The sequence below is a fragment of the Xenopus laevis genome, chromosome 9_10L, assembly GCF_017654675.1.
Source record: "Xenopus laevis strain J_2021 chromosome 9_10L, Xenopus_laevis_v10.1, whole genome shotgun sequence".
Classification (NCBI taxonomy): Eukaryota; Metazoa; Chordata; class Amphibia; order Anura; family Pipidae; genus Xenopus; species Xenopus laevis.
Genome location: NC_054387.1, coordinates 45505852 through 45532248, shown reverse-complemented (window position 1 = coordinate 45532248; position 26397 = coordinate 45505852). Strand labels below are relative to the sequence as shown.

Here is a 26397-nt window from a genome sequence, read left to right as displayed (position 1 = left end):
ATCATGTACAACATTTCTACCTACTTCTTTAGTTAGGCATTACTTCTCCTTTAACAGCATATAAATAAAGACTCCTTTAAGGGGTTTTATTATTAATAACATGTATTTATATTTATGAAGCGGCAATGTATTCCACAGCGCTCTACAATAAATGGGTTTATACACAGAACACAAAGAATTTCATACAAAGCACCCAATAACTGATATAAGCGGTAAAGAGGGCCCTGCCCAAAACAGCTTACAATCTAAAAAGCCTTCAGTTTAAAATAATAATATAGATGGATTGGCTATAAGAATTTTGAAAAGGAGAATGAGAGACTAAAACAAAAGGGTTGCTAGTGTGTCCTATGGCACCAGCCAATGAGTCAAGATGTCCTATTTCTGCAGGAATGCCACCTAATGTAGGAGAGTTTGGTGCCATATTCGCTCACCAGAGAAGCCCTGCTTTTCTATGCCTGTGAAAGATGTTTATGTCGTGTGAGTGACGGATACACCTATAGATGAAAGCTTATACTAGCACAGGTTATTTTATTTGCAGTCCCCTGCCTACTAAAGGTGCTTCTAAAAGTGCTATAGAACAGCAGTCTCCAGTGTATTGCAGGAAGCCAGGGCTCTACCCTTGTTGCCTGGCAACGCCAGAACAGGCTCCGGCCTGTGTTTATATTCCTGACTCCAGCCTTCCTATTCTGCACGCCTTAATTTTCCATTAGGGCACTGCCTCTGCTATACTGCTCCCTTCCTCTTTCAAACAAAGACGCTCAGTGCTTGAAAGCCAATGGCAGCTAATATTTTGGTTGTGAGAACCCTAGAAAGGAGGGGGCTTCGAGATGGAAAATACTGTTGTATTTTCATTTCAGAGAGGAGGGGAATAACCCATTTCACTGCTGCATACCTATCAACGTTTTTTTTCTTTTCTTTATAAAAACAGAATTTAAAGTCTGTCTCTAAATGAAGTCTGCCTCTAAATTAACTTTTAGTCATAGAATGAAGCAATATAAGCTGCTATTAGAATTATGATTTATTATTCTTTTTTAAAAAGTGACATTTTGATTCTAGAAAAAAAGAACAATTATGAGGCATGGGGAACTAGATCCAGTTCCATGTACTTTTACTGTCTCCCCACCAATGATGCCTGGTTCTAGAACACTAAATGGTCAACAGGGGTATGAACACTGGAAGCCCAGACAATATTGCATTCTAGTGTGCATGTTTCTGTTCTGCGATCAGCAACAGAGCAGAATCAGTCAAATATATAACAGCTGTCAATCAGTGGTGTTACTTGGGAGCATCGGGCTTCCCCGGAAAAAAAAAAAATCTACTGGCGCGAACATTCCCTCCTCTCCTGGCCCCACTCCCGAACCTCTCATACCACACCTCCCTGGCCCAGACCATGTTGTTATTTAAATGTACAAGGCCAGTTGGGGACCCACGGGGTCTGCTGTATAGGTAGTTACACCACTGCTGCCAACCCCACTGTACAGCTCTGCCTTAGGATGGCAGGACCAATTTCAGGAACCTGCTTAGAGTAATCAGTGATTTTAAGAAGTTACTGGTTAGTTATAGTTGCCCTTTTTATGGAAGAACAGAGACTTTTTTTTTTTTGTTCTTCCCCTGAATCAAGTGCTAACTTGGGTGTCATCTCATCTACGTGGCACACTTTTTCGGTGAGAGCCGGGGACTGGTACCAGTGCTTAGTTTACATTTTTACTGCCCCTAAGTTTGGCTGAAGAATTAACTGACTCGGGCAACAGAGCAAACAGAAAACTCGGCATTATTCATTTTTTTTAATGTAAAACAAAAAGCACTGTCTTGTACTACAATTTCTCTAATTGATATAAGAATGTCAGTATCACTTTAAATGATGTTCAAGGGTGAATGTGCCACCGTATTTGCTCCTTTTTCTATAATTGTGTATTATTATTACCATTTATTATAGAGTTGCTGTGTCAGCACTAGCACTTTAAAGAGGAATCCTTTTGTCCATGTATCAGGCCTGCAAGGCTATTCTGCTGTGATACTATGTAACTATACAGTACATAATAATTTATTTAATTTCGGTGGATGTTTCAGTTTTTATTGTCGGGGTTTATTAACACAACTGAAAAAAGGAACTGATCCTCAAGCAGAAACTGCTCTGACAAAGGCTTCTTTCATTTGATGTATCTAAGCAAATTATACAGCCATCATTATTCAAAGAGGTTAAGGGGAAAAGCTAATTATGACACCGCGTCTGATTAAATTTGATCAAAGTGCTTCCCATAGGATTTCCACATTAAACCAAAACCCCCAACAATGTTAAGACTGTATATGAGCTGTAACTTGCCTGTTTAAAAAATGTCAGATTGGTCAGTAATTTAGCTGCAGAACTGTTTGTGGCCAGTGCAAAGTGCTTATAGCCATCTATAATTCTCACCTTTAAATAAACTTTTAGTATGATGTAGAGAGTGATTTTGCGAGACAATTTGCAATTGGTTTTCATTTTTTATTATTTGTGGTTTTTGAGTTTTCACTTTTTATTCGGCAACAGGAAATTTGGCTCTTAAAGTTACAGGAGGCGGCTTTTTGCCGCCCCTTGTAACTGACCGCTCACTGCCACCTGAGGCAAGGTTCTCAGGTGGCAGTGACTGCTGCTTACAATGGCTATCAGATAGGATCTGTGTCACTGTGACAGAATGCTCTGTTATAACGATAGCTAGAATCTCAGCCATAAAGCAGGGAAGGACTGCTGCTTACAATGGGGATCAGATAGGATCTGTGTCACTATGACAGAATGCTGTGTTATAAAGATGGCTAGAATCTCGGCCAAAAAGCAGGACAGGGCTGCTGCTTACAATGGGTATCCCTCTACAAATAATAAATACATAACTTTATGCATAATTTAAGTACAAGTATCTTTTTAAATGCAGCAAAAAAAAAAGCCTGCTATTTATACCAAACCTGAACCTTGGGAAAACCCCAAATCATCTTATGTCCCATAGCTCTAAAAAAAGAACCCAAGTCATATTTTAGGCTTTATTTACAGAAAGGTAAATGATGCAGAGTTCTTTTTCCAAAGCTGGTATTGCAGATGTGTTCTCTCCTTTGTGGCCCAGCTGTGTGTGCTGGGAACGGTTTACGCCGATTATTCCAGCAGCTGGATCCATGGGATTGCAGTGTATTTCATCATTCTCTGCCTTGCCAGCCAGAAGGAAAGCCAGGGACTTGTACAGCAGCACAAACACATTTCTAACACAAACCAGACTTTCACACACTACAGCCTTTGTGCCATGTTGGAGCTGTGGGCTGACATTCCTGCGGAGTGGGCTGCTGGCTGCCTCCCTAATGTTTTCTAATGAGTGTTATTTCCCTGCCAGGCTCTTTCACTCCTTATATGTAAAAATAACTGTAGTGTTTTCAAGAATAATAACATACACGTACGCCAGTGTTTAAATACATCTGTCTCTCTCCTCCTGGTCTGAGAAATATCAATTTCAGACACTTCTGACACTCAGCACGTGCTGTTCATATATTTATTTTGGGATACTGGGGCAAGGAGTTAGCTTTGCTCTCCTTACTTCCTCTCGACTGTTGCCATAGCCACACAGGAAGTGAGACAGAAAGATAGAATGTATAGAAACACTGCTTTCCTTAATTTGGTAAATGTGGTTTTACCCATCTTGGGGAACCTGTATGATTTTTACCCTGTTCTTAGGAGTGAATTTGTAACCAGTCTTAATTCAACCAGTAGCGTTTGCACTTTTTTTTTCTCTGCAGTAAACCTGCAAAAACGAACTGCTGATTGGTTGTTGCAAGGAGTTTGTAAATTCTACCTGTGTACTCATGGCTTTCCTTTGGATACACAGCTTCCTCCCACATGTCAAAAATATACAGGTTAATTGACTACTGATTTAAAAAAAAAAAAATTGGTCTTAGTGTGTCAAAATGTGATAGGGACCTTAGTGTAAATGATGTATAATCTCTGTAAGCATTGTGGTATATGTTGCCATTATATAAATAATAAATAGTAAAATAATAATAATCACAATGCTATGTTAAAATATGTGCAGCCACACCGTTTGTAGCCCGAGGTTATATGAAATAGTGGAACCCCTACTGTAAACTATAAGGATATTAGAAGTCACTAAGGGGTTCTGTGACCATATAAAGACACAAGGCTGCAGGCTGAGCTTCACAGGTCAGGGAGCTTTGCATTGACTTATTCTTAGTCTTTTTTTGCAGCAGGGAATGCATCTGTCCTTCTAATATTTATAGTTACCGGTATTGACATCCCTGTACAGGACTGTGTGACATGACGGTGCCATATAAAGAATAATTATATTATTATAAAGGTGGTTGCCTTATTTATATCTCTGGATTAATGATGTGTGGGTCGAGAAAAGCTGGACCCACACCCAAACCAAACCTGCACCTGCCCACACTTGGCTTCCCCCTCCTCCATTTATAGACCTGTATCTCCCCACCGTTACAAATAGGGGTGGGGCTGTCGCGCACCTATAAAACTGGAAGCCGGCAGTCTAAAGTCACAATGGTGCAGTGAGGTTGGCCCGAACATGCCCGACCCCGTGGGTATCAGGCTGGCCCACACATCACTACTCTGTTGAGAGAGGACCACTTTGATTTGTGAAGACAGACTGATAATTTAAAGTAATAATGAGTTAGGGTTTTATTTGATCTTTGCTAAAAATAGAAAACTGTTGACCCTCTGTATGTTCTGGCAAATTTGAGGGAGGAAACTGCAAGAGTTCTGATAGATTCAGTGGGGGCTTCATGTTCCACCGATTCCATGTTTTCTTTTCTTTGATCTTTCTTGGTTTTAACAGTTCTTAATGTTTGTGTGGGCACTGTAGGTGTAGTGAGGGTGACTTCAGATATTTGGCATGGAAATGTGGAAAGGTTTCTGTTATACTTGGGGCCTGGTGCATTATCTCCCTTATTGGTAGCAGAGGGACTCTTAGTGGGATTAAAAATAATCCTTTTAATATCTGAAGTGCCTACTTAATCTTGGTCTATTACTTAGTGGCAACTACTTAATTGTAAAGGGGCCTGAAGGGACGTACCCATCATACCCTGCTATTTAAGTCCTGCACTGCTAGTTTAGTGGTTTAAAGAAAATTATATATAGGTATTTATCAGGATTTCATATATAAGATATGTTTCCCACTCTGATACCGGTTTTAGAAATTGCTGATGCAATGTTTTTCAGTCACGCTATGTACCTGCCCATGAGACCAACAATGTATTTGTAGGTTCAGAGGCACGGGGGGGATAAAGTTCCCTTTTTGTGAAGTGCTGACACAGATATTGAGCTTGGATTGAGATATAAAATAAGCATTAGCCTAGATCATGTATAGGCCTGTTTCTGTGTGTTGCTTTGCAATCTTGCTAAGTTATCTGTTGTTTATAAACTTAAAGGGATTCTGTCATGATTTTTATGATATCGTTTTTATTTCTAAATTACAGTTTACGCTGCAAATAATTAACTCTACAAAAAGAAAATTCCATTCCGGAACCAGCAAGTGTTTTTTTATTTTTATTATTATTATTATTATTATTATTAAAAAATATTATTAGTAGGCAGCAATCTGAAGTCGTTTTGCCTGGTCTTGTGCTTTCAGAAAGAGCCAGCACTTTAAGATGGAACTGCTTTCTGGCAGGCTGTTGTTTCTCCTACTGAAGTTTATCATAGTACAAGTCACATGACTTGGGGCAGCTGGGAAACTGACAATATGTCTAGCCCCATAAAATTAAATATAAAATCTGTTTGCTCTTTTGAGAAATGGATTTCAGTTCAGAAGTCTGCTGGAGCAGCACTAACTGATGCGTTTTGAAAAAACGTTCTTTCCCATGACTGTATACCGTTATTAAAGAATAGATGGGGAGCTGCTGGGGACTTATTCTATGATAGATCTTCACTGGTAAAAATGTGGTGGTGGTGGTGGCCTTCAGCTGAAAAACTGTTTGGAAAAAAGGTGCAGCATTTCTATTATTTTATGAACTTTATTTTTCATTTACCTTAACCTGCCCACGCGTGCCCAATTTGCTTCCTTCTTTTCTTGCCATGCATCATCCTTTATTGACAAGGGTGCACTTCCCTTTTGGAGGAAAATGTATATCAATTCCAAGATATAGTTACTCCAGCCAGGGAACCTTGTCTTAAAGAAATGTATTCTTACATGTAGCCGGCATTAAAAAAAAATGATGTTTTAGCCAATGGAAGGTTTTCTTTATCATTGATGTAAAATCGTTAAAGCTAGAAGCGTTTGAGGAAGAGAAATGAGCTTATTGCATTTCTCTTTTATTGTCCACTGTTAGGTGGCTAAAGACGTCTCTGTGCGGCTCCACAGTGAGCTGGAAGCAATAGAGAAGAAGAGAACAAAGCTGGAGGAAGAGAACGAGGATCTGCGCCAACGTCTCATAGAGACAGACTTGGCCAAACAAGTTCTGCAGAACGAGATGGAGAAGATGAAGGAGGTAAGATTAATGGTTAAAGTATAATATTCATGGGGGTTAACAGTTAAATGAGTTTGATGGTGATGGGCTCATTGACTTTGGTTTCATACAACAAGCTCCTTCTATGGCAAGTATAATGTAATCATGAAGATAGGAGAACTGTGTTTAATACAATATTGGGACAATCTCCATTTATTATTTGTATCTTGTGACTTTTCATTTAGTCTATTCTACTAGCAAGAAAGAAGAGTAGCACAGTAGGGTTCTTGATCACCATCTGCTGCTGCTTCAGGTCCTCTTCTCTACAATCTTCTGACAGGAGTATGCACAAGTGACTACAAATTGGACGTGGCTTCATCTACACATACTCAGTGTTTATAGTCACAGATAAGAGGACCTGAAGCAACACAAGATGGCTCCCTTGAAGCACTCTGGGATACTCTGGTTTTCAGAACAATGTAATGCAGACAGCCACTTCTAGTGGGGTCCCCAGTCGTGCCGTTCGGGAGCCTGGGAGTGCTCTGGAGGAGGGCCCAGTTATTGCTCAGGGCTTAGACCTTTCTTAAAGCAGAAGGAAAGTCTTCTTCTACTTGGGGGTACCAAATGTTAGGGACCCCCAAGTTATTGTATTGACTTACCGGAAACCCCAGACGAGCATTACGGAGTGATTCTCTTCCGGCTTCTTCTTTCTTCTCGGGGGTGCGCATGCGCAGTAGAGTGGCAAGCTGAATATTAACTAAAAAGTTGGCTATTTAGTTCAACTGTGCATGCGTCTGCCCCGGGAAATTTGAAGAAAGAAGAAGCTGGCAAAGGATCGCTCCGTGGTGCTTGGCTGGAAGAACCCTGGGCCGGTGCAGTTTTCTGCTGATAGGAGCACTGGCCCGGGGTTTCAGGTAAGTAAATACAATCACTTGGGGGTGCCTAACATTTGGCACCCCCGAATGAAAGAATACTTTCCTTCTCCTTTAACATCTGCACCATGATCTTAAAGGACAAGTACATCAAGAGGAGTGCCCGTAAGGGGTCCAAAGTATGGCCTACTTTCACCCCCAGTGATTTTTCACTATCCTTGTCCTGTACCGATAATACTATAGACCCTTCTTCTGCAAAGTGTCCTGGACTGCTTATGCTATGGCAACTGGGCCCCACAGCAAAATTTTTATTAAGCACCTGCTATTATTAAGGGGGAAGGCAATCTGCTTTGCATTCATATATTTAATAATGTCTATCAATCAGGACCTGTACTCTCTATCCTTGACGCCCATATAGCTACTGGGTGTGCGTTTTTTTTTTAAATTATCCCTCTGGTTGTGATCGAAAGCTGTTAGGGGAGGTAATGTACTATGAGCTTTATATAGGGCAGTGTGGGAAATGTACAAAGCTGGTCTCAATAAGGATGAGGAAATAGAGAGAAATGCATAAAGAAGTGTAGACAGATATGAATGTCACAAAATAGTTGAACAAATAAGCATAAGATCATAGTTATACAATATAATTCCATGTTGTGATGTATTTAGAGAACAGAAATAGTTTCTGTGCAGCTGTGTTCTTGTCCTGAGCATTGTAGGCTACAATCTATGCTTGGCATTGAATTCCAATGTAAATCCTGTGCAAATAGTAGCGGTTTGAGGTGAGGCCTAATCCAAATCAATCTTTATTGACCTCCTGAACAAAGACTCGATATTTATAGGCCTGTGCAACACTATCATCAAAAGACAGATGTTTTATTTGTGCCATACCCTTTCTGTAAGGTTAAGTAAGGTTGGCTGGTGTGGGAGAGAGGAGAGTTTGGGCATTAGCCTAAAAATGTAATATGTGAGATAAAATTTTACTGAAAGCAAATTTACTTTTAAAGGAATTACACAGACTGAAATAATACATTTTCAGTGTTCAGTCACAGATAAGCTCATTGGTTTTCATCTTGGTATTCTGACACCGCCTTTGCAAAGGGACAGAAATGAAATTTATGGAGGTGTCCGTTTTGTTGACAGCAGATCTATTGTGATGTCTCTGGGATCAGGGTAGGCTTATTGTTGTTAACATGTTGTGAATAATTACATCTTGCCTCGATGAATGTTGTTTGTGAATTATTTATTTTATAGAGATCCATGAAATATTTTGATTGTGTTTTGCTTAAAAATGACTGTTACCTCAAATACATTTTTCTATTTATATATCTCTGTAACCCTGTTATGAGCCAAGGGGGCCAACCACAGAGGGTGAGATTTGGGGTGAATGCTTATACCCTGGGTATCCCTGGAACTATAACCTTGTTATGAGCTAAGGGGGGCAGCCTACAGGCCAGTTAAGGTGAGATTTGGGGTAAGCGCTTATTTGTACCCCTGGAACTATAGCAAATGTTGTACCGCAATGGGCCTTTTGCAAGCACCAACTACAATTCCTTGACCAATTGAAATTCAGTTAAATCATGGAATATATTATCATGGAATGAACCTGAATTTCTGTAGTGTGAAGCACCCTGCATTAAGACTTTGTAGATATTTAGATATCCCAGTAACATTTATTAACATTTTTAACACTTTTTCTAGCTTAGTTAACATCCAAGTATAAGGTATTTTCTTTTTTTTACAGAAAAAAAAAAAGCAGATCTGTGAAAAATGTTGTTTTTGTAGAATGCTATTGGAACTAGCCTCTTTCTAACTGGTTTCCATTACCTGTATTTTTGTTCTATTCTGACTTTTCTGTCCTTAAACATTTTTCATTTTAATAGAAAAGCCAAGCCATTAACAGTTTATTTAGCTTAGTTATAGGAAGCAAAATATGTTCGTTAGCAGTTTACAAAGGGCTGATTCATTTGGCTCAGTAAGTAGAATAAAATAGGGTGATGGGGGAAAAAAAGCAGAAACATTAGATCATAACCAGCTGGAAGGAGTCTCCAGTCGTTTATGTAAAAAAAAAAAAAGCGAACGTTCATAGTTCAAATATAAACAAAGAGCACATTCAAAAAATGCCTCTAATTTGTAATGTGGCTGAAAGCCAGAATTCATGGTTGTGGTTTGCTGTGTTTCTAAAAGACCCATTGCTAGTTTTGCCATTTTCAGGCCTCGCTTTGGGAGGGAGAGCGTGCATTTCTGTGGCAATGTGGGGTCTTTTTTATTCTGACCAGAAACAAATCGATTTGATGTTAACAAAACACCACAGGAAATCCCAGAATGCCTTGGCATTTAACCTTCTTTTACTAGTATTTATCATAGATGGAGTTTAAGGGGATTTAATATTGCTTGCACAGAAAGTTCCTTCTCTGCATATATATACATGTATATAGAAGAGTGGGAGCTGCCACGTCTATACTATAGCCTCACTTGAGACATTCTCTGTAGGCTTAAAAAACAACTGTATGATATTGTGGTTATTGGTTAACAACAGAGTACACGGATTTGTTAAGCTGGCCATAGACGCAATGATCCGATCGTACGAATCTTTGATTCATACGATTTTTGGACAGTGTGTGAAGAGTCCCGACATTTTTCGTCCGGCGGAGATCGTTCGTTTGGTCGATTGGACAGGTTAGAAAATTTCTGTCGGCTGCCGATAATATCTCTGCGTGTATTGCTGATCGTACGATTTTCAGTGGGAGACTGTCACTAGTTTTGTCTGACATAACTATCATTCGATTGCTGTCAGGGGTAGTACATCGGCTGATCTGTTCTTTTACTACTTTATTTGATCGGAATGGTAAGACTTTGATCTGACCTGGTTAGTGGCAGGTCGGGAGATGGGAAAGTCCGATCATACGTTTATTCGTACGATCGGATCTTTGCGTTAATGGCCATCTTAAGCGTAGATTGCCTTCACAGACTTTAAACTGTGAATTTGTACTTTCTAATGAAAATATATGGTAGATTTATAAATTGGTATGTATTTTCCCTTTAAGGAAAATAGCTATTCATACACTTTCTTCTCGGAGGTGCTGTGCCTTTAAATATGGCACTGCTATTAGTATATTTGGGTCTAAAAGGTAGTTTTTCTCATGATGTGAAACAATAACCTAAAAGCATGCTTAAAGGAGAAGGAAAGTTTAAAACTAAGTTAGCCTTATCAGAAAGGTCCATCTAAATATACCAGTAAACCCCCAAAGTAGTGCTGTTCTGAGTCCCCTGTCAAAAGAAACACTGCATTTCTTTCCTTCTATTGTGTACACATGGGCTTCTGTATCAGACTTCCTGCCTTCAGCTTAAACCTCATTGCCCTGGGCAAGAGCATGCTCAGTTTGCTCCTCTTCTCTTCTCTACTGTAATCTGAGCCCAGAGCAGGGAGAGACTCAGGCAGGAAGTGATGTCACACCATGTTAATACTGCAGCTCCTATCCTAAACAAACAGAGAGTTTCTAGAGCTTTTTACTCAGGTATGGTAAAACATTCTACAGAATAAATATAGCATTCTAGCTTGCACTATTGCAGCTAATCTATTGGCAATAAAATGCCTCCGTAGCTTTCCTTCTCCTTTAATGGAACAATAAATACTGCTTTCTCATTTAGTCAAGGATGCACTCCTAGTCTAGCCACATCACTCTATTTCAGTAGGCCGATTTGACATGTATGGGAGCAGTAATAGGTGAGCCATCAGGCAGATCAGGGGTCTTGGTGCAAGTGGAGAGCAGATGGTGGCATTGTGGGGATTTAATGCAAAGCAGTAAGATCGCTGGCAGCATCTATTGTACATTCCAGGGATCCTAACCCCTGTGCCTGTAATAGCAGCAGCTTCTCTGGTGTTGGATCACAGCTATTGCAAACACAGTCCATGTGTCAGTCAGATTGTTCCTAGCTTCACTGCATAAAAATAAAGCATCAATTCCCCTGTCCCCTCTATTCTTGACATATTATAGACCACAAAATTGGGTGTGACCTGCACTCTGGTCTGGCAGATTGGGATTATTTTTATATCCGCAGCTGGTCCTACAAAAAAATCCCTGCAGTTTCTAACCTTGCAAACATACAGTTAAGCATATATGTGGCTGGATAGAAGTTTCAAGTGTAACTTATAATTTATCATAAGATAGTATGACATATTGTGTGGACAGGACATTAGTTATATTTGTATTTATACATGTACTTAGGAGCTGCCTTATTTCTCCCCTTAGACAGTACAGTATGAGGGTATTGCTTTTTTTTTATGTGAAACTCCTTCTCTTTTTTCTGCATATTTTCTACATAACGGATGTGTAGGAGGCAAGGTCAGCAGTGTGTGCTACTGAAACCAGAGGCCTTTCCAGTTAAATGCCAGGACCAGCTATTGCAGCCAAACATCAAGGTTTTTTTATGTAGTTATAGTTGAGGCTTCTCCTATTCTTCATTTGAAAGGGGCAGTTCTGATATGCTATAGACCAGGGATCCCCAACCTTTTGAAGCAACATTCAGAAGTAGAAAGAGTTGGGGAGCAACACTAGCATGAAAAATGTTCTTGGGCTGCCAAATAAGTGCTGTGATTGGCTATTTGGTAGCCCCTATGTGGATTGTCAACCTACATTGAGACTCTGTTTGGCAGTGCACCTGGTTTTTATGAAACCAAAACTTGCCTTCAAGCCTGGAATTCAAAAATAATAACCTGCTTTGAGGTCACTGAGAGCAACATCCAAGGGGTTGGAGAGCAACATGTTGCTCATGAGCTACTGGTTGGGGATCACTGATATAGACCGTGGTGTAACTACCAGGAGTGCAGTGGGTACGATCACACCCTCTTAGGGCCCATTTATCGAGGCTTATAAGACGTATTAAGGACGGCAGGAAAGTCCTTGTGCGTGTGTGCATCTGGAGTGTGAATCCAGAGGGGGTTATAGAATGGCAGATTCTAAACAACTTTTCAATTGGTCTTCATTTTCTCTTTTTTTATAGTTTTTAAACTAATTGCCTTCTTCCGACTCTTTTCAGCTTTCAAATGTGGACACTGACCCCATTTAAATAATAAATGCTCTGTAAGGCTACACATGTATTGTTATTGCTACTTTTTATTACTCCTCTTTCTATTTAGACCCTCTCCTATTCATCTTCCAGTCTCTTATTTAAATCAATGCATTTGGACCCTAATAACTAGATCGATGAAACTGGGAGAGCTGCTGAATAAAAAGCAAAATAACTCAAATCCAACAAATACAAAATGAAAACCAATTGCAAATTGTCTCAGAATATTTCTCTAAATCATATTAAAAGTTAACTCAAAGGTGAACAACACCACTTCACATGTTCAAACAGAATGTTATGTAAGTGTCTGGTGCCTGTATCTTTTCTCTCTGTTGATCTAAACTATGTTTTCTTTTTTTCAATTCTGGTGTGTTTTATTGAATTCACTGTAAAACAATCAGTACAAATGTAATTCAGCATGGCACCTAGGGCATTCCGAAGAGGATGCTGGAAAAATACGATGCAATTTGGCAGGGTAATAATATGCTCTATGCACAAGGTAAAGTTGTATCATTCTGTCCCTATAATTAATAGAAACCGATAGTGGAGAAGCCAGCAAGTCTTGCTACTCTTCCTCCTCCAAAGGCCCAATTACTTTCTCTGATTAAATTATACCACATGCCAAATTATACCACATGCCATAATTTTTAAAATCATGGGTAAGTGGGCTGGGCATGGAACAGGTAGCTGTTTTGAATTGTTCCTCATATGTAGGTGTTTTACCTTCCTTTCTCAAGTTTACACTGATAATACATGGTTGAGTGGGATAAAATGCTCAGTAAAATGACATTGGTTATTTGTTTCTTTTAACTGCAGAACTCACTGAAAAAGAGGCGGACGTCTGGGAGGATTGACAAGAAGCCATCTGTGCAGGTATGCGTTACTGGACTTGCAAAGTACTTTTATTTCTGTATGTGCTACTTACTATTGTATGCAGAAAATATGGACGACCCACTTAAAGTTTGTTAAACTAAACTTTCTGCACCCCTGGCAGCCTTTACCTTTTGAAGAGATTCTTGGGATTGTAGCACAACTTCGGCTAGAACTCCACTGGCGATGTTAAGTGCGATACCATCATAGGAGATGAATCATAGGAGTCACGTCGGATGTGCCGAATCTAAGGTAAGTAATAGGAATGTCGGATGTTGTCGATGTGTCGCGTTGTCACTGTCTATGAACGCTGCATGTTGCGCCTTCATCTTGCAGCGACAACGTCCTACATTCCTATTGCTTACCTTAGATTCAGCGCATCCAACGTGACGCCTGCAATTCATATCCGTGAATGCACAGTATCGCACTTAAAATCGCCTGTGGAGTTCTACCCTTAGAGTGCTCTAGGTAGGTGTTGAGGCTGACAGTTTCCAATTGCATATCTCCTATAAAAAAGTGAGTGGACAAGAATAAGGCACTTACTTACAGCAGAGATTAACTGCTCAAAAAGCGTTTAATAGCCGTGTGGCCGTTAAACATTTTTTGAGCAGTTAATCTCTGCTGTAAGTGGCATATTCTTGTACACTCAGTGGCAATAAGTTTTGAGATCTCCTATCTCCAGCTATATCCTTTATTTCAGCATATCTCGCATGATTTTGTTTATTCAGAACTTGTGAACCTGATTTTATTCTGTAAACCTTGTTAAAAGATTGTAAAACCCCTGTTCTAAATTCTTGTAAACTGATGCATTGACTTGCTTGTGCTATATAAAAAAAAAAAAAAATGTTGAAAGTGGAGTGATATACCAAAATGTGTGGTTTAGGGTGGGTTGAGTCTGTGGTTTTGGAAGATCATGGGTGTGGGCAAAAGACCTGGCCTATAATTAGGGATATTGGAGCTGGAAGAGAAATACAAGTAGTGGTTTATGTATTTATATATGTATATATAAAATATAATGTGAGAGGTTCTGATCACTTTATTTTCCTAAATCAAATGTAAATTTTGAGTGATTGTGGAAAAAACAAGCCTGACGTGTGGATTATTCAGAATCATTAGCATTCTTCTCCCGCTGTACAAAATCTGCATCTCAATAAGGTCTTGATTAAAGCTTCTGCCTTCATTAAGAAAAAAGAAAAAGGGGTTTCAAAGTGTTTGCTTGATTACAGTGTAGAGGCATCTGTGGAGGAGACTGGAGGAGAATAAAGACAAAGGCTTTTCACTTTGTGCAATGGCATTGAGCAGCCTAAATAAAAAAAGGGCTCTCTTTTCCTGTCAGTAGATGAGAGTGTGCAGCTATACAGTCGGTGTCAGGGAGAGAGTTCTGATGCCCAGCCAGTGAGGAAGAAAGACCTCTGGTTCCAGCCATTGTGAAAGAGAGACCTCTGTTTGCAGCCAGTGAGAAAGAGAGACCTCTGGTTCCAGCCAATGAGAAAGAGAGACCTCTGGTTCCAGCCAGCAGGACCGCCATCAGAAATCACAGGGTCCCATACAACAACATTTCCTGGGCCCCCTGGGCTACGCCCACCGCAAGCCCCACCTACAGGTCCGCCCTCCCCACCACACAGTAAAAAAACAAAAAAAATATTGGTGGCTATGTTAATAAAAAATAAAAAGATATTGGTGGTCAGGGCCCCCCATTAAAAAAACATTTGTGGCCCCATTAAAAAATATTTGTGGCTAGGACCCCACATGAGAAAAAAAAATTGGTGGCCAGGCCCCTCCCCCCTCATTATAAGAAAATTGGTGGCCAGGGCCCCTTAAACGTCCATGCCTTCCCGAAGTCAGCAGCTCTCAGAAAGATGGGGGGCCCGGCTAATCAAGTAAGTGTGGCGTGGCCGGGCCCCCCTTACCCTCGGGGCCCCCCTACAACTCTCCCCCCTGTCCCCCCCTGATGGCTGCCCTGCCAGCCAGTGAGAAAGAGAGACCCCTGGTTCCAGCCAGTGAGAAAGAGAGACCCCCTGGTTCCAGCCAGTGAGAAAGAGAGACCTCTGGTTCCAGCCAGTGAAAAAGAGAGACCTCTGGTTCCAGCCAGTGAGAAAGAGAGACCTCTGGTTCCAGCCAGTGAGAGAGAGAGACCTCTGGTTCCAGCCAGTGAGAGAGAGAGACCTCTGGTTCCAGCCAGTGAGAGAGAGAGACCTCTGGTTCCAGCCAGTGAGAGAGAGAGACCTCTGGTTCCAGCCAGTGAGAGAGAGAGACCTCTGGTTCCAGCCAGTGAGAGAGACCTCTGGTTCCAGCCAGTGAGAGAGAGAGACCTCTGGTTCCAGCCAGTGAGAGAGAGAGAGACCTCTGGTTCCAGCCAGTGAGAGAGAGAGAGACCTCTGGTTCCAGCCAGTGAGAGAGAGAGAGACCTCTGGTTCCAGCCAGTGAGAGAGAGAGAGACCTCTGGTTCCAGCCAGTGAGAGAGAGAGACCTCTGGTTCCAGCCAGTGGGATAGTAAGAGAGCTCTGGTATCCCACTGTTGAAAAATTGGGAGAGCACTGATATCTGGCCAATAAGAAAGAGAGCCTGTGTAAAAGTGAGAGAGGGGGTTTCATATCCACCTGGTGTGAAAGAGAGAGCTCTGATATTAATCTGTTAAAAAAAATAGAGTGGTCTCACATCTGGCCTGTGTTGTTATCTGGCCGATGAGAGAGGTCTGATGTCTGGCTGCTGTTAAGAAAGTGAGAAAGGTCTGATATCTGGCTGTTAAGAAAGTGAGAGAGGTCTGATGTCTGGCCAGTTGGAAAAAGAGAGCAGTGATGTAACTTGGGAGTGTCAGGCCCTTCCTCCAAAATATCTACTGAGGGGGCTTAGGGCCTGTGCCACACCGCTATTTTAAAGGTATAAGAAAGGTTGGGGAGGGGGGCTATGACACAGCAGATCCTGCAATATGTGTCCCCCTGTTGCCCAGGCACCAGTCCCACTACGCCTGCTGTAAAGTAGTTGCACCACTGATGAGAATGATAGAGCTGTGATATGAGGACAGTGACAAAGCCAGGGCTCTGATATCCTGTGACAGTATAAGAGCACGGTAAAGTACACACTTATGGCCATTTTTGCCTAGTGTAAAACACAGACAGCAGAACAATAAATTTAGGAACACCCCAGTCACAAAACGAGTGGGAGTTTTGTGTGCTGAGTGGCTATACTGAGCATGCTTTGTTTTCACATGTCTTTGTACCTGTGTGTTGTCTTGCCTCAGACACCTGAGAATCTGATGTACTAGATGCATTACAATGAGCCACACAATAGCTAAGGTGGAACATGTTTTAGCTTCGTACAAAGTTAAAAGCAGGCACTATAGAGCACCACTGAAGCATGAAAAGGTTAGTCGGTGATTGGGCAGGGATGTGGGACGGTTTTACGCAATGTTATTTTCTTAAAATGTCTTGTATTAGGAAAGTGGATTGCTCTTGTAATATAGTTCCTTAGCTGTCGTCTTAAGAGGATATTTTTGGTCCCCCTGTGAATGGGTTACGTTTCAGTTTACTATAACTCATCAAAACTTTCTTATTCCACTCTTATACCTAAATCAGAAACAGACCTCTCTAGGCATTAATTGTAAGTTGAATATTCCAATAAACAGCACTCTGTTGTTCCATAAAAATGCCTTTATTTTATCTTATCTCCTGGCAGCAAAACGATTGCAACGTTTCGAGTGGCATCCCACCCTTTGTCTAGCATTGGGGGTGCCACTCTAAACGTTGCAATCCTTTTTTGCTCCCAGGAGATAAGATAAAATTAAAGGCATTTTTATGGAACAACGGAGTGCTGTCTATTGGAAGATTTACACTTGTTGGAGAGAAGCCCTTGTGAGCAGGCTTCATGGCGTGTACCCGGTCTGAGAATTGAACCGAAGAGTAAGTGCGGTTTCATTCAAATTGTGTATTAATTGTAAATTAGTCTTTAGGACTATGCCACATGAGGCGTTTTCTTTGCCAGTCTGCTACCTTTGCCCTGTGAGTGGCAAAAGGCAGCAAGTTGGTGCATACGCGGCAGATTTCGCCACAAAAATGCACAAATTTGCTCCAAAATCCACCCTGTATGTACACTGACAGGCCAATGCTGTGCTTGTCAGTGCACATTAAAGCATGGAAAAGCAGATTAACATTGTATAGGACAGTACAATTCACAGTGCACATAAACAAACCAAGGGCGCACTTACATGTTAAGTCACATGAGCCAATTAATAGACAAAGCTTTGTCTTTTACTCCCACACTTCTTCCTGTTCGTTAGAGTTGCATTATTTCTGGTCAGGTGATCTGAGGGACCACAGAGAATATCATAAAATGGTGGCTCAATGTAAAGGTAAAAGGGCGATATTCACTGATATTTATATTCCAGTTTGGTAAGATTCCTTAATATGATATCCGCTGGTTAAGTATTCAGATTCAGAGGTATAATTTTCCTTTTTCATAGCAAGACCGTGCAGCTTATTTTGCCAGTAAGGAAGTATTCATTCTAGGGGTATAGTTGTTTAAATGAGTGGAGTTGAAATTTTAAGTGGCTTGGCTTGTTGATAGTCTAGGTATATTATAGAAGACACTTTCAAGCTGTTTGTAGTCATGTTGCCTAACTGTAATTTATAGTCTAAAGGTGGCAATACAACATCGCCAAACGAGCGGATCTCGCCCCGATATCTCACCTTGAGGTGGGCAATATCAGACTAATCCGATTGTGGGCCCTAGTACCCAATGATCGGATCATAATGCAGCAGTACGGGTCGTCGGATTGTGGGCCGCATCAAAGAACAGATGAGGTCTGCTATCCCACTGGCTTTTTTAGCCCTGCCTGATCGACATCTGCCCAATCTTCAGCCAGATATCCATCAGGGAAGCCAGTCGGAGGGCCTCATACACGGGCCATTAAGCTGCCAACTTGGTCTGTCTGCAGCTTGTATCGGCCCTTTTATGCCCACCTTTATGATGCAAGACCTTTCATGTTCCATTGAACCTTTCATGTTCAGTGTTGTGTTTTAACGCAATCTCCTTCCTTAAGCATTTTACAGTCTAGTGATATTTGAGTATAGAAGTAAAAATAGCTTTTCCTTCCTCTAGAAACTGCTTCTGTCTCTTTGAGTCTTTCATTAATCCCCTGTTTAACAAGTTGGTTATTCAAAGCTTTAATGTGCTGGGCTTTGTTCATCTCTAAAGTGAATGTCTCTGTAAATATATTCACTTATCTTCAGGAAGTAAAATATTGTCTTCTTCAAGGAGGAGCAAATGTGCAGAGTTAATGCCAAACAAAACAGAAATGTTATTAACTTTGAATTCAAGATCGTTTTTGGGGATGACCAAGAATTTATAACAATTTTAACCTACAGTTCAACATAGGGTTAACTTAAAATATATAAAATTTACCTTAAATGAACTTTAGGGTTTACCTTGAATTCACTACAGGGATGTCCTCAAGTTTATACCAGGCATGAACTTGAGGACAGGGGTGCCCTCAGAGTCATGCAGGGGTGCCCTTAAACTCATTAGAGGGTCCACCTAGAATTTGCAATGACAGTCTCCAACTAGCATTTGTGAGGCTTCTAAATCAATGTCGCTGGGTTAATAATAATAATAATAATAATAATGATATTCTTTTGTTATTGCAGGAGGACAGCTCCGATCTAAAATGCCAGCTACACTTTGCTAAAGAAGAGTCTGCTTTAATGTGTAAGAAGCTCACAAAATTAGCAAAAGATAATGACCATATGAAAGAAGAGCTGAGGAAGTACAGGTCAATGTATGGTGACATGGACAGTTCATTGTCTGTAGAGGAGTTTGCCAATTCACCACATTCCAGAGAGGCAGAGGTTAAGGTCCACCTTAAGCTGGTGGAAGAAGAAGCCAACCTTTTAAGCCGAAGGATCGTAGAGCTAGAGGTTGAAAACAGGGGTCTGAGAGCAGAGATGGATGAAATGAAAATACACCACGACCGTGAACTACTTAGCCAAGATGGCAGCAGATTCCCTTTTACCTCTGGAGAATCTGGAGATAATTTTGTGGAGCTTAGGAGGCATTTGCAGTTTGTAGAGGAAGAGGCTGAGCTCCTCAGGAGATCAATGATGGAGTTAGAGGACCAAAATAAGCTACTAATGAATGAACTGAATAAATATAAATCTGATCATGACCTAGACATCACTTTGTCAGAGGACAGCTGCTCTGTCATTAGTGAACCTTCTCAAGAGGAACTTACTACTGCTAAGATGCAGATCAGTGAACTTAGTGGCAAGGTCAAGAAACTCCAGTATGAGAACCGAGTGCTCCTTTCAAACCTCCAACGTTATGACTTGGCATCCTGCCAGACCACAAGGCCTTTAATGGAGACTGACGCAGAGGCAGGAGACTCTGCCCAATGTGTCCCATCACCTCTTTGGCGAGAGGGACCTATTGGAGGAGAAACAGATGCTGCAGACTCTAGGGAACAGGCAGGCAAAGGCAGCACTAGATCGCCAAATGTTAATCACTCGTCCCCATCCAAGTTATTAAAGATGAAAGAAACCCTTCTTGGTATCACAGCGCAGGCTGGTTTAATAAGCAAAGCCATTGAGGTCTTGAAATCTGATTACAATGGATTCCCATCGGGCTTGAAACTGTGTACGGATAATGATTGTGGGGACCTTCTATTGACCGAGGCTATTGATAACAGCGAGGTGACTAGTGACGCTAAGCTGATCAGTGCCATTTTTTCAAGACTTGCCGTGTTGCAGCAGGAGTTGAATTGCTTTACAAAAAAGGTGGATTCACTAGGGGTCTGTTGCAAAGAGGAAATTGGTTCAGATGCAGCATCTACTGATACCTCAAAAGACTCTTCAAAGAAAGAACACTGTTGCAATACGCAGGTGAGTGCTACATGCATTTCCATGATAAGACCATTCCTGCATCCCCATACTGATACCTACTTTTTTTTTTTATTAACTTGCCATGTTGTGCCCGCTTTAACTGAGAACCCCAATCTTTTTGTACATATATACTTCTTTCTAAAGCTACATGTAATAACTGACTAACAACCTTCAGCCTGCTTGGTAATCACAGCCAAGATAGGACTCTGTGCTCAGAGTGTGCAAGATACCTTTAGAAACGAACATTGTTACATTATTGTAGTGTGCCCAAATAGTTTCATTTTCTGTTGGGAATAAGAGCCTTATAGTGTTACTTGTTTCCCAAGTCCAGTATGCCACAGCAGTCACAGTTTCATTATAATAATTGCAGGAGACAAATAAAACTAATGGGCAATTGGTTGCTATGTAGCTCTAGACCAGGGAAGACTTTGGGGTTTAACAGAACCCCCAAATCCTGCTGATTTTAAATAATTTTGAAATGTTATCAATGACTGTTCATCACCCTTAATTTGGGTGGGAAGGAGAACAGCTATATCCTTTCGACACTGCACCATTTTCACTTGTTTTTTTTTAGAACTTTCTCAATGAATTAAGTAGATAGCATTACGAATAAAAGATCAAGATGGTGGGACCAGCACCCATATTGCCTAATATAAATACAGGTGACATTCCTCATGTTGTTTTTAGACATTTAGCCGTTAAACCGTTTTGGAAAAGCCCAAGTCTAAAATAATATAACCTGGTGTTACCAGCACTCCAGTGCACTTTTGGAATTTTTGGTACGTTCCAGACAAGCTATCTTGTTAGCGAAAGTACTGCAAGGGAATGCTATCACAGCTAAATGCTTTGTGATTGGTATAGTAGACATTCTCAGTTTTTTTTTTCCACTACAGACCATTGAAAAGCAGCTTATTGCACATAGGTGAGCCTTGTCTCTTTTGTCTATTCCATAAGAAGGCAGTATAAAAAAGCCTTGTTAGATAAAATACTGTAAAGTAAATTGATTGTAAAGCTGGCCCATACCTACAGAGATCCGCTTGTTTGGTGAGGTCGCCCTAGGGCCCAACAATCGGATCACAATGAGGAAAATACGGGCAGCCAGATCGAAGGCCACATCAACAAACCGATTCAGTCCTTGATAAGACAGGATTTTTAAACCTGCCCGAACAACATCTGGATGATTTTCAGCCAGATATCGATCGGGAAAGCCTGTTTTAGGGGTAAACTGCCAACTTAATCTGTCGGCAGCTTATATCTGCTCGTGTATGGGAGCCTCAATTAGGCATTTTAACAATTGGAGATATGTTCCTTTTATTATCTGAAAAGAGCTTCTTCAAATTTTAAAGTCAGTTTCTCTTTTAACCAAGCGATATGACAGCCCACCCCCCCCCCCTCCGGCACAGTGCCATTGGAATCAGTGACCTGCATTTTACTGCCGAGCAGATAGGTGGATAATTGGTTTATAGCCATAAAATCCTTGTTCTTCAATAATAGCGTGTCTGCCCATTTCCCCATCCTGCCTCTGCCCCCGGGCTACTTTCTGTAGCTATTACTAATCATGTGTGCTCATTACATACCGACACTGTGGCTCTTTGTTCTTTGGAACTTGAAAGATCGGCCATTAAAAAAAACAACAACAAAAAAAACTCTTGTACAATTTTGGTTTCTGTTAGGGTTCTCACTTCCAGCACCTCATGTCTTTTATTATCTTTATTTAAGTGCAGTTCCCAGCAGTGACATCACTGAACCAGAGATGGTTATGAAATCCATCTACCAGCCTCTCACAGTCACGCTTATTGTGGAGAGGGATTCTGGGTAATCACATTTAGATGTAAACACAGATTCATTATCAATAGATCAGTTCATAGACCTAGATTAGTTATACTAAATAATAAGGGGGGAAAAAAACACCAAATCTATTATATATCGGAATATCCGGTTTCTTATTTGGAGTCTTATTTAACCACTTGGCCTCTAGCTGCAGCAGCCTCTATTTAAATCACAATGAAAAAAAACGTGGAAAAGTAGAATCTATGACACTTGGTAGTCGGGTACATGCCCGAAAGAGCCGTAGAACGATTCAATCTGTGACGGGTTAAATGTATATGTACAAAGGGTAATTGTCAAGTTATTTCCTTTACATAGGTGTAACATATAAGGTTACTTAGGCTTTGTACAAAATACGCTTTTGTAATTTACCAAATCTCATAATTTACCAAATCTTATTTTGTCAATTATGGCTTGATACCAGTGTTTCAGTGGGGCTGAAGGGGTTAACTTTTTTTAAAAAAATTTGCCAAGAATAGTCAAATTTAGGTCAACCTTCATTTTTTATATTTTATAGTTTCTGAATTATTAGCCTTTGTCCTCATGGCCTCTTTCCGGCTCTTGGAAATGGGTGTCACTGACCCGGCAGTCAAACTATTTCTCTGTGAGTCTAAAGTTTTATTATTATTAGTGCTACTTTTTATTACTTTTTGTAAAAAAAAAATTACGAAATGAAAACGAATAAAGCATAAGCAGTAAGCACATGCTTATCTTAATGAAGGAAGTATACAAGGATCCCTGGGTAGAATAACCTGTACCCAAATATTTACTGGGTAAAAAGAAGTCACAAAGTCTTAATTATAAATAGAATCGATTTTCCATTTGAACTTACTAGCTGTACTTTGAAAACTCAAGCCCTTGAATTGTTGGCCAGTGCTTTACAGACTGTGGTATCCTCTCTGTGTCCACGTCTGTTTGGTTGTTGTTACCCCGCAAGGCATATTGTATCCTTCCCTTCCCATAATGAGTTTGGAAGCAACAAACAGCATAATCCTCCTGTACTGCCACATTAACAGATGGCTGCTTTGTAAACATCCAGCTTGTCACTGTCAAAAAAGGTCTGTAAGGCTTGTGTCTTCTGTTTGGTCCATCAACTTCTAGGATCTTAAAGAACTATAATATCCAAAATAAAGGGCAGGATTGCTGGTTGCACTTGGTTTCGAATAGGATCTGTGCCACTGTGACCGAATGCTCTGTTATAAAGATCTCAGCTATAAAGCAAGTAGGGATGCACAGAATCCACTATTTGGGATTCGGACGAATCCCTGAATCCTTAGTGAAAGATTCGTCCGAAAACTGCACCAAATCTTGCATACGCAAATTAAGGGCAGGAAAGGAAAAAGTGGGGGAAAAAAATCTTGTTTTGAGACAGTCATGTGATTTCCCTACCCGCCCCTAATTTACATATGCAAATTAGGAAAAAGGCAGAATCCTGGCCGAATCCAGAACCGAATCCTGGATTCTGTACATCCCTAAAAGCAGGACAGGACTGCTGCTTAAAATCAGAATGGATCTGTATCACTGTGACTGAATGCTCTGTTATAAAGATAACTAGAATATCATCCATAAAGCAGGACAGGACTGTTGCTTACAATGGGTATCAGATAGGATCTGTGTCACTGTGACAGAATGTTCTGTTATAAAGATAGCTAGAATCTCAGCCATAAAGCAGGACAGGACTGCTGCTTACAATGGGTATCAGATAGGATCTGTGCCAGTGTGACAGAATGCTCTGTTATAAAGATAGCTAGAATCTCAGCCATAAAGTAGGGAAGGACTGCTGCTTACAATGGGGATCAGATAGGATCTGTGTCACTGTGACAGAATGCTCTGTTATAAAGATAACTAGAATCTCAGCCATAAAGCAGGGCTGGACTGCTGCTTACAATGGGTATCAGATAGGATCTGTGTCACTGTGACAGAATGCTCTGTTATAAAGATAGCTAGAATCTCAGTCATAAAGCAGGTCAGGACTGCTGCTTACAATGGGTATCAGATAGGATCTGTATCACTGTGACAGAATGCTCTGTTATAAAGATAGCTAGAATCTCAGCCATAAAGCAGGACAGGACTGCTGCTTACAATGGGTATCAGATAGGATCTGTGTCACTGTGACAGAATGCTCTGTTATAAAGATAGCTAGAATCACGGCCATAAAGCAGGACAGGACTGCTGCTTACAATGTTTAGCAGATGACGGCCTCTTACAGTGTTGAGTAGAAGTTTTGAGTAAAACATTTTCCCCTATGTCATCTGAAAAGCAGGAAACAAAATATGGATCTGCTTTATGTCTAAGAGGTCATGATGTTTGGAATTGAATGAACATAAATATTAAGTAGGGATAATGGTTGATGAACAGCACGCTCTTGTTACCCAGAGTTCTATTTTACCCCGCATGATGCTAGAATGTAGCGCTAATCTCCCCTCGCTCCCTTAGTCACTGCATGGGCACCATAACCGGTGTTTGCACATCTTCTTCCCTTCTCTTTCTCTTCCCCTTGTTTTTCCTCATAATAACCACCCAGCCCACTTGTCTGCTCATTGTGTGTTTCCTTCTCCTCTCCACTTTGTCCTTCTCCACTGTCACAAAACTCTTCTTCCTTTTCCTCCTCTTTTTCATTTTGTGATTTTTTTTTTATCGTATTTTTTTTTTTGTTACTGTTTTGGAGACCCATTTATTTTATTCATTTTTTTTATTTATTCCACCCCTTTTATACCTCCCTTTCCCCTGCCTTTCTCGTTCTGTTCTTCATTAACTTCCCCCTGCATGCAGCAGCCTGAGTGTAGGAACTTGCGCCAGAAGGAGGAGTCTCGTACAGAGAAACAAGATGGTGACCACAATTGTGACCAGACCAAAAGCTATAAGACCTACCAGCCCGACGATAACGAGTCCTATGCAGCAGAGGTAAGTCCTGAGTTTGTGATCAACAACTTTTTGGTATTCATTTTTTTAATAATCTTTTCTGAATTTAGCCTTGTGATCTGTTTACTCTTTGGTACCAAAATGGCTAAAGTTAGCAACCGGTTAGTATTTTAAATTCCAGATAAGTCCATAGAAAATAAATTCTGGGCCAGTGGTAGAGTTGTATTTATTACTACGTCCTGCTTATGCAGTAGGTCAGGGCATCCAGTATTGAAAGTAGCTGGAGTGCCCTGAGAATTGGACACCCAATACAACCTCAGTAAAGAGCGAAGAAGCCCTTCTAGTAAGAGGGGTTCCTTCTCCTGGTGGAGGGATCTTGTTTATGGGCTCTTTACCTACTGCATTACAAATTCCCACATTTGGGAAAATGGCTTTTCATTTGATCTTCTCAGTTGTCCATAAGTACCAAGGAATTTGGCCCAATCCCTCTTTGATTCTGAATGTGATCATTCTGACTCATCAGTTGTCCAATCACTGGCACCCTTCTCCGCTACGGGGAGGCCCATTTATCAAAAGTCGAATTTCGAATTCATGTGAATTTTTTTAATTCAAATATATTCACAATTCGACTGGGAGGTTATTTAAGAAAAAATATGGATGTCTAAAGGTGGCCATACACGGGCAGATAAAGCTGCCGATATCGGTCGTTTGGACCAATTTGACAGCTTATCTGCCCGTGTATGGGGGCTTCCGACGGGTCTTCCCGATCGATATCTGGCCACGATATCGATCGGGAAGGTTGGATTTTTACCCGACCGACGCGTCGGAGCCCCTTGGCGCATCGTAATTCAATCGTTCGGCCATACGGCCGAACGTTCTAATTACCCCCGATATAGCCATGCCGTTATTGGCACATCGGGGAAAGATTCGCTCGTTTGGCGATGTCGCCAAACGAGCGGATCTTTGAGTCTATGGCCACCTTAATATTCAATTGAATGGTTCCGAATTGAGTATTTTCTCTGAAAAAAATGGCTAAACGGACCTCTGCATATTGACTTGTAAATGAACTCGAATATTTGAATTAGGACTGTTTCCACAGTCGAGATGTGATAAACGAATAGGGGGATGTGTGAATTTTGGCACTCGAAAAAGTCGACTTTACTATTGAGCTCCTTCAGAAAATCTAAAAAAAAAAAAAAATGGTAAAAACACTGTCTGTACTTCAAAACATAAAATGTGTTTTTCACAGACACAACTGATTAAAAAAAAACAACCTTGATAGTCTGTCTGTGGTCCCTGGGACCTTTTCCAGTCCACACCCTGTAGAACCAAAGTGATCCAACCCCTCCCTCACCTTGTTCCATTGTGAAGTGATGGATTCTGTGACATGATATCCCTCTGCTTTCCAAAGAATCTGTGCACCACCCACTATATAAAGAAGAGGGATTTCAAATCCCAGAATCGATCATTTCATAATGGAATATGGCGAGAAAGATGTTGCATTACACTGTGAGCCTAAGGGGAGGTTGCAAAATGGTTACTATGAGTCGCACATAAACTATCATGGTTTTTTTCAATCTGTGTAATTATATTTATTT

The 26397-nt window shown here is 40.8% G+C and overlaps 1 protein-coding gene across 2 annotated transcripts in view; it reads left to right on the top strand.

Moving 5' to 3' along the window:
* soga1.L (suppressor of glucose, autophagy associated 1 L homeolog) overlaps positions 1-26397 on the top strand; it is a 62150-nt gene that overhangs the window by 19010 nt on the left and 16743 nt on the right. The window contains exons 3-6 of one of the 2 annotated variants that reach the window (XM_018235278.2): positions 6313-6471; positions 13185-13241; positions 18881-20110; positions 24713-24841. In XM_018235278.2, coding sequence (XP_018090767.1) covers positions 6313-6471; positions 13185-13241; positions 18881-20110; positions 24713-24841 — 1575 coding nt within the window. Of the gene's footprint in view, positions 1-6312; positions 6472-13184; positions 13242-18880; positions 20111-24709; positions 24842-26397 lie in introns of both variants that reach the window. The other variant, XM_018235277.2, reaches the window with a different exon arrangement.